The 14,804-nt window shown below is 33.1% G+C and overlaps 1 protein-coding gene across 1 annotated transcript; it reads left to right on the top strand.

Moving 5' to 3' along the window:
- Positions 4,440-14,429, top strand: LOC108660716 (AAA-ATPase At3g50940-like). The gene is made up of 3 exons (XM_018114987.1): positions 4,440-4,632; positions 12,446-13,470; positions 13,950-14,429. The coding sequence occupies exons 1-3, from the start codon at positions 4,440-4,442 to the stop codon at positions 14,427-14,429; spliced, it is 1,698 nt and encodes a 565-aa protein (XP_017970476.1).

The following is a 14,804-nucleotide window of genomic DNA, read 5'->3' on the forward strand; positions in this document are numbered from 1 at the left end:
ATTCTGATGGTGGAGTGTTAAACTTTGTAAGTGTTTATGAATTCCAAGAGAGTAAGGTAGAAGAAGCAGAGAAAGGAGAAAAAAAGTTCTAAATAGAGTAGTGAAAATTTGTTCTGGAATTCCTCACACTGCTTAGTACATTTTCAGTATTTATATTGGAAATTTTGAATTCAAAAACTGCCTAGATCCTAAAATGTAGCAATGGCTTTCAAGCAAAATGAATCGAGCCTGAACTCAGCTCACATTCACCATGAAAACCAGTGCCAAGCAACCAGAACAACAAACTAAAACAGTCTTGGCTTAAATCCTTATGAGACATATAAAACGACACTGCAATAGTAAAACATAAAAGAAAACCAAGTGAAACGACACACTGCTACAACGTTTTCATTAACAATCAAAACAGTAAAACAAACGACTCCTTCTTGCTGCGTTTTGACTCAACAGCTACTTCAATTTGTCGTTGCACCCCGCCATCTGATTCTCTCTTCTTCCACAGCTCACAGCTTTTCATTAACCAAATAAAGATCACCTATCTAACACACCTCCTTGATCTTTTGTTTGGTAAACACTTAAACAAGATCTTAAAACTCAAACCTTTCACGATTAAGCCCTTTGGTAAAAATATCAGCAAGCTGATCTTCAGTTGAGCAGTACTTCAATTCAACTTCATTGTTCTTCACAACATCCCTTAAAGCATGAAATTTGACTCGAATGTGTTTAGTCTTGACATGATGCACTGGATTTTTTGCAATAGCAATAGCAGACTGATTATCAACATTAAAAAGAATTCCCTTATTTAGAACCACTCTCAAATCTGACAAAACTTTCCTCAACCATTGAGCTTGATTTGCTGCTGCTGCAGTGGTTATGTACTTTGCCTCAACAGAAGATTGAGCTACAATTTCTTGCTTTTTAGAATTCCATGAGAACACAACACTACCAAGAGAAAAACAATAACCACCTGTGCTCTTTGAATCATCCACAGAGCCAGCCCAATCACTGTCACTGTGCCTAACAACTTCAAAGCTTTCATCCTTCAAGTATCTTAGACCAAAATGAACTGTTCCTTTCACATATCTAATAACTCTTTTAACTCCCTTCAAATGATCCTGTGATGGAGATTGCATGAACCTTGAAAGAAGACAGGTTGCATACATAATGCTTGGTCTAGTAACCGATAAGTATAGTAGTGATCCTATCATACTTCTATACAACAGGCCACATGCATCACCAGAATCATCATTCTTACTGAATTTAGCACCAACAGTAAGTGAAGTAAGGACAGACTTACAATCATTCATATTAAACTTTTTCAGTAAATCTCGAGCATACTTGGCCTGATATAGACAGATTTCACCATCATTCTGCTGAACTTCCATGCTTGGAAAGCAAGACATTAATCCCAAATCTGTCATTTCAAAAACAAACATCATTTGAGCCTTAAAATTCATTAAATACTTCTCATCTGGACCTGTTATTAACAAGTCATCAACATATAAGGCAACTATCAGCTTAACAGAATTATCAACCTTCTGAACATACAAAGTTGATTCAGTTAAACTTCTATCAAATCCCAAACTTCTGAAATGCTGGTCAACTCTATCATGCTAGGCTTGTGGAGCTTGTTTAAGACCATACAAAGCTTTCACCAACTTGCAAACTTTAGTTTTTGAGCCTTTCAGGACATAGTCTTCTGGCTATTCCACATAGATGTCCTCTATCAATATGCCATTCAAGAATGCAGATTTCACATCAAGATGGCTTATCTTCCAACCTTGTTTAGTTGAAAATGGCACAAGTAATCTTATTGTGTCAAGCCTGGCAATAGGTGCAAATGTTTCAAAAAAATCAATGCTATAAGTCTGTGCAAACCTTTTTATAACCAGCCTTGCTTTGTACTTGTTTATTGTACCATCTGGGTTTAACTTTGTCCTGAACACCCATTTAACACCAATAACATTCTGATCCTTTGGCCTATCAACCAAATTCCAAGTGTTGTTCTTTAAAATCATACTCATTTCAGTATCTATTGCAGCCTTCCAATTTGCATCTGCAATGGCTTCAGCAAAACATGTAGGTTCTACCATAGCAACATTACATCTACTGTAGATATCAGCCAAGAACCTAGTTCTTCTGACTGCTAAATGTTCATCTTCAATGTCTTCAGTCTCACTAGCTTCATCATCAACTGATTTGCTAGACAATTCAACTAGATAAACTCTCTCAACTACATTTTTTTTTTCAAAATTCCATTTCTGCCTTTCATCAAACATCACTTCTTTGCTTATAAATAGCCTTTCAGACTTAACATCCAATAGTCTATATCCTTTGGAAACATCACTATATCCTAAGTGAATTGCTTGCAAAGCCTTCGGATTTAACTTAGACCTCTTCTCATCAGCAACCTTTGCAAAGCAAACACAACCAAAAGCTCTAAGATGAGACACTGTTGGCTTATGATTATACCACAGTTCATAAGGAATTTTTGATGCTAAAGCTTTAGTATAGGTATCATTTAGAATATAATTAACAGTATTCACTGACTCAGCCCAAAACCTCTTTGGTAAATCCATTTGAAACAACATGCATCTACTCATCTCCAAAAGAGTTCTGTTTTTCTTTCTGCTGTCCCATTTTGATGAGGACTGTAAGTCACAGTCAACTGATGCCTAACTCCCAAATTCTCTAAGAGCTTCTCAAACTCTGATGAAGTGAACTCTGAGTCATTGTCACTTCTCAGTGTTTTGATATGCAACTCTGTAAAGTTCTCAACTAACTTTCTGAACTTAACAAACTACTGCAAAGCATCTGATTTATGCACTAGGAAGTAAACCCAACAAAATTTGGTAAAGTCATCAATGAAAAGTAAAAAATACTTACTACCATTCAAAGATGCTTGTTTCATAGGACCACAGAGATCTGTATGAATGAGTTCCAATTTCTGCTGAGCTTTCCACCTTCTCTCCTTAGGATAGGGCTTTTTGCACTGTTTTCTAAACTGACAAACATCACACAGTTTCAAAGCCCTTTGTATACCAAGTAATCCATCTACCATACTTTTTGATGCCATCCTGACAAGTGAATTGTAATTCACATGTCCAAACCTCTTGTGCCACAACTCTGACATATTCACTTCACCATAGAAAGCATTATGCTTAGTTTCTATTAGATTCAATGGATAACATCTACTCTTCATAGCTACTGTTAGAATTTCAGCACCTATTCTATCAAAGATGGTCCAAGCTTTATCTTTAAATAACAACACATACTTGTTATCAGTCAATTGACCCACACTCAATAGATTTTGCTGTGCATCTGGTACAAAGTACACATTAGAAATAGACTTCAATCATTTTGGAGTTTTCACAGTAATAGTACTTACTCCAAGTATCTTTAAAAACATACCATTACCAATTTTCACCATAACATTAAAACTTTTATCAAGTTTACTAAACAGTTTCTCATTGCCTATAATATGGTTAGAACTACTATTATCAATCAACCAAGTATCAGTTTTAGCTGAACCAACTTCAACTTCAGCCATAAATAGTACTTCTTCAGACTCAATAACTTCCTCAGCTACTGCTGCTTTGTTATCTCCTTCAGCTTTCTTCACTTTGTAAACCCTTTTTACATGACCAAGCTGGTTACAACCTCTACACTTCACATGAGGTTTGTACCAGTAGTACTTAGGTGTATGATTGCTCTTTTTACAATGAGGACAAGGAGGATACTTGTCTTTCACTTTTCCTTGCTTATCATCACCTCATTTACTGTTCTTTTACTTCTTCAAACCCTTACCCTTGCTCCTTAAGCTTTTGGTCTTCGTAACTAAAGTATTTTCAACAAAAGCTTCACACTTGAGAGCTCTCCTTTGCTTTTGAGCAAACAAAGCACCAACTAGCTCATTAACAGAGATTTTAGTTAAATCTTTAGAGTCTTCCAAAGAAGACATCTTAGCTTCAAATCTTTTTGGAATACTGACCAAAATCTTGTTTACTACTCTCTTATCACTCATATCTTCTCCTAATTGTCTCAATTGATTAACCAACCTCAACAATTTGTCAATATAATCCTGAATACTATCTTCCTCCTTCATTTTCATAAGCTTAAACAGTCTAGACAAATTCAACACTTGCATAGTCCTAGTTCGATTATTACCCTGGTATTCCTTTTTCAAACTATCCCAAACAGGCTTAGGATCCTCATAATTCATAATTTTTGTAAATATAAATTTAGAAATAGCAGACTGTAAACAGATCAAAGCTTTGTACCTTTTAGCTACATCCTCATTGTGTTGTTTGATTTATGCCAAAGTAGGATTTGCATGCCTCAGCACAAAAGCTTCTCCAGACTCAATTGACTCCCACAGATCAAATGCTTTCAGGTACGTTCGCATCTTTACAGCCCAAAAAAGATAATTCACTCCAGAGAAAATGGGAGGTGAACCAGCATTGAAACCAGCTATTGCCATCGAATTTGAAGAAGATACACTCAATGATAGATGCTCAATTCACAGGTCCCTTAAGAATAAAAGCTCTGATACCATGTTAAACTTTATAAGTGTTTATGAATTCCAGAGAATAAGGAAAAAGAAGCAGAGAAAGGAGAATAAAAGTTCTAAACAGAGTAGTGAAAATTTGTTCTGGAATTCCTCACACTACTTAATACATTTTTAGTATTTATATGAGAAATTTTGAATTCAAAAATTGCCTAGATCCTAAAATGTAGCAACGACTTTCAAGTAAAATGAATCGAGCTTGCACTCAGCTCACATTCACCATGAAAACTAGTGCCAAGCAACCAGAACAATAAACTAAAACAGTATTGGCTTAAAGCCTTACGAGACATATAAAACGACATCGTAATTGTAAAACATAAAAGAAAACCAAGTGAAACGACACACTGCTACAACGTTTCATTAACAATCAAAACAGCAAAACAAACGACTCATTCTTGTTGTGTTTTGACCCCAACGACTACTTCAATTTGTCATTGCACCCCACCATCTGATTCTCTTTTCTTCCACAACTCATAGCTTTTCATTAACCAAATAAAGATCACCTATCTAACATGGAGAAGCCGATTTTGAAGAGGAAAATGAAAGCAACGAATGTGACATGGAAGTTGGGAATAAGAGAAAGGCCAAGGGAAGAATTGCTGAAATTGACAAAAATGCTAAGATAGAAAAGAAGTCAAAATGCATGAAAAATAACATGAACGATGGCACAAGCATGCCTCCGATGATTTGTTTACAAAATGAAGTTAGGGCTTTATGAAATTTTATCCACTAATAAATAGAACACAACCTTTCACTCACATAAGTGTCGTTTATCACCCTTTGGTTCCCAAACCAGTGTTATGCCACTGTAGTCTGAAACCATCGATGATTCTAAGCAAATGAATTTCAAATTTTCATTTTATCATTTAACTCTTCTAAATTAGTATCAGATGAACCTATTATAGTGTTCTGCCCAATTTCTAAGGCTATCAGTCCCATCTTTGAACAGTTAATGTTTATTCAAATTTTTAGATTTGTTCAAACAGTTATATTTATTCAAACTGTTAAATTTAAATAAAAAGACATATCTTTGTCTAGAAATAAAACTCTTTGATTTTGAAAATATTCAAAAACATCTTCATTGAGTCTTTTTTTTTCTTAATATTCTTCATATTACTATTATATTATTTTATTACAAAAAAACTCTATAAGAGTTTGATAATCTTGTTATATGTCGAAAAATATTTAGTAAATTGATTTCATCAAAGTAAAATGTAGTCTATCACTCGATTTCATTATATTTTTGAAATTTATCACCTATAACCCTGTTAGAATCTCAAAGGTTTTGTTATGCTTTCAGACTATTATCTAGTAAAGTCATGAAAGATAAAAGTGAAGAACCAGAGAAAGATAAAATGAGAGAGAAAATATAATTGGACTCAAAGTCTCTTTACAATCTTTGCATTCAATAATACCACAAATAAATATCATGTACATGAGAGGAAAAAAATTCAATAAGACTACACGTAAAATAAAATAATTGTGCATATTGTATGTCCTAAACCTTGTAACATAACCACCAACTTGTGAAACCCTACTTTTTGATTTAAGGTTAAATTTGTAACCTAACTTGGTGAGTTAATAATTTGGTGTTTTTGAATTTAAATTCTAAACTATTTTGACTTATAATTCATGTTTTGATAATCAAATGTGTTTGATTGAAAGTTGAGGCCATTGGAGGGTCAAATGGCATGATTTTGAACACAAAAACACCATTCTGGATCAAGTTCATCATATATCAATAGATCAAACCTAGAAAATTTTTTTAAAGAACATCTATCAATAGAAATGCTAATTTATCAATAGATGGCCAAATCTATCGATAGATAAGCCTGATTTATTGATAGATTGGGCCCAAACTAGAAAAAAATTGGACATTTTGATTTTTTCTCACTTATTTTAAGAGCTCTAAACTTTCAAACTTTTCTACATTTGGAGAAAACAAGATTTTTCCTTGAAAACCCAATCACCCTTTTCTCTTTTTCTCTCAAATCCCATCTTTTTCTCTCAAATCCCATCTTTAACAACATCAATAGATTTCAAGCTCCCAAAAGTCATTTCAAGCTTGGACTTTGATTTTAATGGATATTGGAAGGTAACTGTTTTAGACCTTTAAATTTAAGGTTTGATTTCTAAAAATTTATGGATTCTCATAAATTCATTTTACTTATGAAAACTTAGGTTTTGAATTGATTTTGGACTCTCAAGCCCATTAAGGTAAAGTTGCTTAAACTCTAGCTAGTAGGGGGCTTAAATCCTTTAGTTAAAGTTAGATTAGCTACTGATTATTGAGTATAAGTTGCTAGAAAATATTTGTGGAAGGATTAGACGATTATTAGTCTAAGATTATGTTATAGAACCAAGTACTAATTATGGAAAACTTCATGATAAGTGTTGTGGAGTTTGAATTTTTAGAGAATTGAGTGTTCAACAAAAGGTGCTAGAGAGTAAGGCACGTTTCTTTGAGGTGGGTAGATGTGGTGTTTTTAATTATTTTAGTATAATTAAGCATGTCTATTCTACAACCTTACATATAAATGAATTTCAATAAGTTGTGCTGTGAATAAAGGTTTTCAAGTATGTTTTGATGAAAACTATAAACTAAGTATATGTAGTCTATTATGTATTAGTTTTGAGCATGGGGAACAAGCCTTTCAAAGTTTTGTCATCTCAAACATTTCATTTGTCTATGATTAATGAATGCTTGATGGTTTTAAATGTTAATGTGAGAAATAATTGCTCCTTAGTGAGGTCATGGTATTTATAGTCATTTATCTCATAGTTGTGGATAAGTTTAATTGACTCAGGTTATGTTATATCTCAACCTCTTTATATGTTGGAGAGTGGATTCACCCTTTCATTTGATTGAATTTTAAATAATGAATTGTTGTATTGTGATTGGTGGAGCCTATCGGGATAAGGACTAGTAGCTAGTGTGGGTATTCGCTAGCCATTGTGCATAATGAGTTACAGCTTGAACCAGTAGAGGTAATTTCTCGAGATTCGTTGGATATTGGTAGCTAATGGAGTTTTACCTTTTTTTATGAATGGTTGTCGGCTATAAGCAATGGACTATTATAGCAAGTGTGATAACACTTGGTGATTTGGTTATCCTAAGGTTAGTGCTTCACAAATTTGATTGCGTTGATGTCTAATGTGTTAGATTTAGACTACGTATATTGCTTGATATGTTGAATTCATATCATGGATGTTGCCTATTTGATCATTGAATGATGATTATTTGATTATGGATAAATAATAGTCTTGGTTGAGGTACTAGTGAAGAGTTCTAGGCTAAAAAAGTGTGTTCTATGCCTAATCTATTGATACATGGAACTAATGTATCGATGGATACAACACAAAACCATTGAAAATATTACATGGACCTAATGTATTGATAGATCAGGCTTATTTTGAAATTTAAATTGTTTCAAAAGGTTTTCTAAAGATCAAAATGAGTTTGATTTGAAACTGAATTGTTGGCAACTTTGATTTATGTTTCAAACCCTTTTAATTTAATGATTAACTCGATTTTTCCTAAATTATCTGGAAGTGCTTTCCAAACTTTGAATGTTCTTTAAAGGCTTACAAACTATTTGCAAACTATGTTTTATAAGGTATTTTGTTATCCTTGTATCATTTGAAAGACAACGGTCTTAGAGGTTGTATGGACGTATGTTCCTTGATTCGTTTAAAAGATAACGGACTTGGAAAGTATAAGATTATTTAGTCCATGATCCATTTGGAAGATAATGGACTTGGAGACCATGTGGATATTTGATACGTTTAGCTAAATGGGATTGTTTATGATTACGCCTAGAGAGGCGGGTGATGATTTAGGATCACGCTTGGAGAGGCGAGTGTTATATTATGGTTATGTCGAGTAAGGTAGGTTTTGCAAAACATTGTTAATGTTTATTGCATATTTACAAAAATGTGATTTGTTAAATACTCTTCTCTATTAGTTTGTTCTCTCTTCCCGTATTTACTCATGGAGTTATTTATAATTCACACATGTAAGATACACTAGTTATTTCATATAAATAGATTGCTTGGCTTGTTGTTTTTTGAGGGGAGTTACTTCTATAGTTAGTTTTGGAGTGGTCATCAAGGCATTTAGTAGGCATCAGCCCTTTTACTCTAATTCATACTCTGTTGGGTATGGTCTAATAGTCCAATCTTTATATTTGACTGTTATGGATTATGATTTTGCTTTATCATGTAATAATTGATATGATGGATGTTTGCCACAAAATGACTTATGCTTTGTATTCATTACAGGATGGCCTATACATTGGTATATGACATATGTTGCTTCCACATTATGAGCACATGAGTATGCTGGATTAATATGATATTTCTATTATATGATATAATCATATTCTTATATCTGTTTATATATGATTCCATGGTGATGATTACTATGAGGCACATATAGTTATTGGTTTGTTGTTCATCATTAGGCTTGCATAGGTAAAGAGGGTCACTCTCATCGATACCCTTGCACCAGTCATACCTCGGATTTGGGTCATGATACTATTTAACCACAAAATGTGGCTAATACAGACCCACTACTCAACACGACAATAACTATAAAAGAGAAAATAAACCGACATTAACTATTAAACTTAAACAACTGAGAATAAACTGAAGAAGCCAACCAAAATAAATGAGTCACATGGCCAAAAGCACGAGACATCTTCTGCTTTGTTTAAATCGAGTCTTGGCGCAAATTAACTCCTGGTCTCTGGTTTTTCAAGTCAAATCTCATTCTTCAACACCTTTAGCATATCAATGATAAGGGCAAAAAATCTTTTAAAAAATGACATTGATACACGTCTTGAAATCTTTTCTTAATATTTTTTATTTTCCAATCCTGTGTCCCAACAATTTAAAGGTTTTATTTTCGTTTAACAGTGGTCGTTGCATGTGGAACACTAAAGAAATTGGTTTTTGACTTTGTGAAATTGGACTCATTGGATGTTGACAAACAAAAATTGATAAACTGGTTTTTCATTGGATTACCAAATAAGTTTTGTTTTCTTTGTTAAATTGATTTGCATGAATTATCTAGATTTTTGATTGTTGCATATTTGAATAAAGCTATGTGATTACAACTATGCATCTTTTAACTATAAGATGATTGATAAAATGAATATGCATGAATCTATTGTTATGTCTTCGAACATTAATAAATTATCATCATCATAAAGAGATTTCTAGAGAACCTTAAAACATAAAAGGAAGATTTGTCTCTTCAAGAGTTTATGAGTCATCTTCAAATTAAAGAGCAGTACCACAATGAACATGAGAAAGACTCAAGAGTCAATGTTCATGAGATAGAGGAAGAATAATTCGTCAAATCTATAAAGAAGAAAAAACTTTTTGCTAATGCCTAAAAATTCAAGAAAGAAAAGGTGCATGTTTCCATTATGAAAAACAAAGTCTCTTAAAGAAAGACTATTATTTCTTCAAGAAAAAGAAAAATGCATGAGTAGAAACAAGATAAAATTTTATTGCAATAAGGCATGGTGTTATACAAAGTATGATTGAAACGATAAGTCTGTTACGTCCAACGGACAAATATTTGTGAAAAAGAATTACGTGAATAAAGGCATCTATATAATTATTTTATTAGTAAGTAAATAAAATAGTTGCTCTACTTATATGATTTTCTTGATTAATGGTATCATAATTTATGATATGTAAATTATAAAAGAATGCTTCCTTTGTGATTTTCGGAATTAATTCTAGATATTTGATAAAATTATAGAAAATTGTAAAACTTGCAAGCTTATTGCGATCATTAGAAATTCATTTTTTTAATGTTGGAATTGGTGCATAATACTGTATTTAGTTTATATAGTTCACTTGCAATAGGAGGAAAGAGATATTATGTGATATTTATTAATGATTATTCAAGAATTTTCTACATGTATTTGTAGCATTCTAAAGATAAAGTAATTAATAAATTTAAAATTTTCAAGTTAAAAATTGAATTACATTGTGAGTTTTTATCAAGTGCTTAAGAACAACAAAGATGGAGAATATTACTAGCTACAAGCAAAAAAGGTTCAATTTGAGTGGGAATATTTTCCTAGCCTGCACGTAAGTTATTACCTTACGAGAGAATAAATACTTAATTATCCCTTCCTAATTAGGATGGGCTCTTGCATGAAAATAAATGTGTCAAGTGTGTGTGAAGGAACATACTAACCTTTAAACACTTGCCTAGTAACCCCTATCCTAAAAGCTCCACATTTATTAAAAATAGTAAATAAATGATAATAAACTAAAATAATCAACATATGAATAAAGGAAATGAATAAAACAATGTTATTTAAGTTTAAGGGAAAAAGAGTGAAATATTGAATTAACACTAATTATTTAAGACTTAGGATAATATATGATTAGTTCTTGACTCGACTCTCAAGAATCTCCATTGGAGTCACCAAGGTATTGCAACGTGTAGGTCCGTGAACCCAATTGCCTTGATGTAGGTTAGGGAGTCGCCACCAATCTTTTTTATATAAGTATGATTGGCCACCTAATTGAACCTATCCTTCTTATTGAGATTGTAAACTTGTATTAGGTTCATTAAAAAAGTTAAGATAAGGTCTACGTAATCAAATTAAGGTTCGGTAATACGGTTACGTGAAGAGAGGTTTTAATATCCCATGACATCAGTTCAAAAAACAATATCAAATAATCTTATGTTATCTTAATTTAGCCTTAATTAATAATTCTAGATTTCATACTTATTTGTATTTCCCTTAATTTCTATTTATTGTTTATTATTATATTTTTTATTTCTATCCGTTATTAGACATCGAGGATTTTTACTAAGCCTTCTCAACTCTCTCATAAGGCTTTAGAGATTCTTCGCATGTCGAGAATATTCGAGAAAACATGTTTATTTCCTTGAAGGGCTCCGTTATCGAGCTTATTTGATGTTTCACAAGAAGGAGTCTTAATTTTAAACTTTATATTATTTTTAATCTTTTATTATTTTTATAATTTTAATATCTCATTTTTATAACTTTTTTTTGCAAGAACTGTCAATGTTAATACATAAATGAAATTCATTATATTAAAAATTTTTCTAAATTGAATCTGATTCTCTTTTGACATTACAGAAAATTGAACATCGCAATTTAATGTTAGATCCAAACGCCCGATTACTACGAGATATTAAGAAATTTAGTCATCGAGACTGGAATTGCACTCTCACTCACATCCATCGTGAAGCTAATCAGTGTGCCAATTGGATGGCCACTTATTATGAAGACCTCTCTTTAGGGTTACATATCATTGAATCTACACCAGAAGGAATTCTCACTTATCTTTTAGCAGACAATTTGTGAGTTTGTTGGCCTAGAATGATGTAATTTTTCTATGTTTTTCCAAAAATATATATAAAAAAAATTTCTAAATTCACCCAATGCTTTGATGGAATTTAAGAATTTTCCCTCATCTAGATAATTTCTGAAGAAACTTATTTTTACAATTCTCTCAAGAAAACCCCATCTTCTAAACCGAATTAGTATTAATTATGCACATGATAAAATCATCAAATGAGTGTAATTTTTTTATTTTATTAAATGCTCCTTACTCCTATCCTTTACCAAAACGACGTAATCTCCTCCTAACTAACCCTAGCCTGAAGTATATAAACCTCTCCTTTCCTCTAAGTCTCTACTTCCTTTTTCAACCCGTATATAAGCCTCTCTTCCTCTCTTTTTCTAGTTCTTCTTTCAACCGAACCCTTTCTTTCTCTCTCTTTTTCTTCTTCTTTCAACCCAATCCGACGCCTTTCTTTTCCTCCTTTTTTTTTTTCTTCTTCTTAACCGGTATCTTATCTATTTTTTTTTAATTTTCAAGGTTTTTTTTTTATTTATTTGCTTATTTTCGGGTGCCTATCGAAGATGTTTTCTCTCAAAAGCATCCCTTCAACTACATCAGTCCTATCAACATATTCGACTTTCACAGCATTAGCCATGCTGGTTCGAAGTGTGGTTAGCGATGTGAAGGCCATAATCAGCCAGCTCATTCCAGAACGACTCCAAACAATATTACTGTCCAAACTTGGTCTTTTTTCAAATCCATCTTCCCAAATGACTCTCCTCATTGATGAGTCTGATGGGTTCTCCATCAATGAACTGTACGAAGCTTCCGAAACATACATACGGACTAAAATCACTACTTCTATGCGGATGCTTAAGGCTTCCAAAGCCCCACGAGACAAGACGATCACTGTAACCGTAAACAAAGGCGAAAAGGTTATTGACATATTTGAAGGAATCCAACTCAAGTGGGAAATTACTTGTGCTGAGACGAATGACAATTATCGAGGCAAGTCTGAAAAAAGAGCAATTGAGCTCAGTTTTCACAATAAATTCATGGAAAGAGTACTAAGTTCCCACTTGCCATATGTAATGGAGAGATCAAAAGCCATTAAAGAAGAAAATAAGGTGGTGAAGCTTTTTTCGCAGGGAGACTTACGTGGTATAGACATGGATGGAGAATGGGGATCAACCAATCTTGACCATCGAGCCACTTTTAATACATTGGCGATAGATCCTAGCCTCAACAAAGAGTTAATAGACGATTTGGACCGATTCGTTAGAGGAAGAGATTTCTATAGAAGAGTTGGAAAAGCGTGGAAACGTGGGTATTTGCTCTATGGCCCTCCAGGAACTGGCAAGTCAAGCTTGATTGCTGCCATGGCCAACTACCTAAAGTTTAATGTCTATGACTTGGAACTTGCGAGTCTGTGCAGGAATTCAGATCTTCGAAGATTGTTAGTTTCTACCAAAAACCGATCAATAATTGTGATGGAGGATATTGATTGCAGCATTGAGCTCCAGGATAGAGTAGACGAGAGATGTAACCAGGGTAACAACCAGGTGAGATTGCAAGATTAAAAGTGTTTCATGCATAAATATTGATTGTGGTATTTAGACACAATTAATCCACCTTCCAATTTTTAGAATTCAAAGGGCATTTCAAGAGGAAGTTCTAACTCTACTTACGACTTTTCTTTACCCTTACCCTAATTCATGAACATTAGAGGACAGCGGCTTAGGGAAACCATAAGAAGTTTTAATAAGCAAAATTCTAACTATAGATTTTTTGACAACTACATGTAAACAAGTTTCTGCATAATTCACTATTATATTAGACATGCACATAATCCAAGGTACAGTTTTCTCTCTTGTTTTCGGTCAATGGACCCTGCTGTTACTTCGATGCCTGCTGCTTGCCTCTCACTTCCAAAAAGGAATAATTAAAGTGACAAGAAAACTACACCTGGCATGATATTTTATTAGATAACAAATTTGCCAGTTCCATACATTACTAAGCTGTTGTTAATTCCATGTGACAGTTAACTCTATCCGGATTGCTCAACTTCATTGATGGCCTATGGTCAAGCTGTGGCGATGAGAGGATAATAGTCTTTACAACCAATCACAAAGACAAGCTAGACCCTGCTTTGCTAAGGCCAGGTCGCATGGACATGCACATCCACATGTCCTATTGCACTCCTAGTGGATTCAGGATCCTTGCTTCAAACTATCTTGGCATCACCAGTCACAAATTTTTCACCCAAATTGATGAACTGATGATGGAAGTGGAGGTAACTCCAGCAGAAGTTGCAGAAGGGCTCATGAAAAGTGAGGATGCTGATATTGCCCTTGGAGGACTCATCAAGTTCCTCCAGAACAAGAAATTGGGATCTGGGAAATTGGATTCTGATGGTGGAGAAGCCGATTTTGAAGAGGAAAATGAAAGCAATGAATGTGGCACAGATGTTGGGAATAAGAGAGAGGCCAGGGCAAGAATTGCTGAACTCGACAAAAAATAATAAGATAAAAAAGATTTCAACATGCGTGAGATTCATGAACGATGCACAAGCATGGCCTCAGTGATTTGCTAACATTTGGTATATAAGTGAAAATGCTGATTAAAATACTATAAAATAAATTTACAAGTAGTTTATTGAGAATGTGATGTGAATAAATATGAAAATGCAAGTTTAGTATATTTATAATTTTTTATTATAAATTTTTATGTAATATCATTCTTTCAATAAATCTAGCTATTTAATAAATTTTTTAGACACTTTAATAGGTTGATTACATATATACTCTTTAATTCATAATTTGAAATTTAAATTTATACAAAGAAAGATCAAATTAATTTCATATATTTTATTTTTATTTCTTATTATAATAGAAAT

This window comes from Theobroma cacao, chromosome 2 (genome assembly GCF_000208745.1).
Source record: "Theobroma cacao cultivar B97-61/B2 chromosome 2, Criollo_cocoa_genome_V2, whole genome shotgun sequence".
Lineage (NCBI taxonomy): Eukaryota > Viridiplantae > Streptophyta > Magnoliopsida > Malvales > Malvaceae > Theobroma > Theobroma cacao.

Coding starts and splice junctions, on each gene's coding strand:
- LOC108660716 (XM_018114987.1), top strand. CDS start 4,440: ATGGGAGGTGAACCAGCATTGAAACCAGCTATTGCCATCGAATTTGAA. Junction 4,633..12,445: donor GAATAAAAGTTCTAAACAGA/GTAGTGAAAATT, acceptor TTAATTTTCAAG/GTTTTTTTTTTATTTATTTG. Junction 13,471..13,949: donor GTAACCAGGGTAACAACCAG/GTGAGATTGCAA, acceptor TCCATGTGACAG/TTAACTCTATCCGGATTGCT.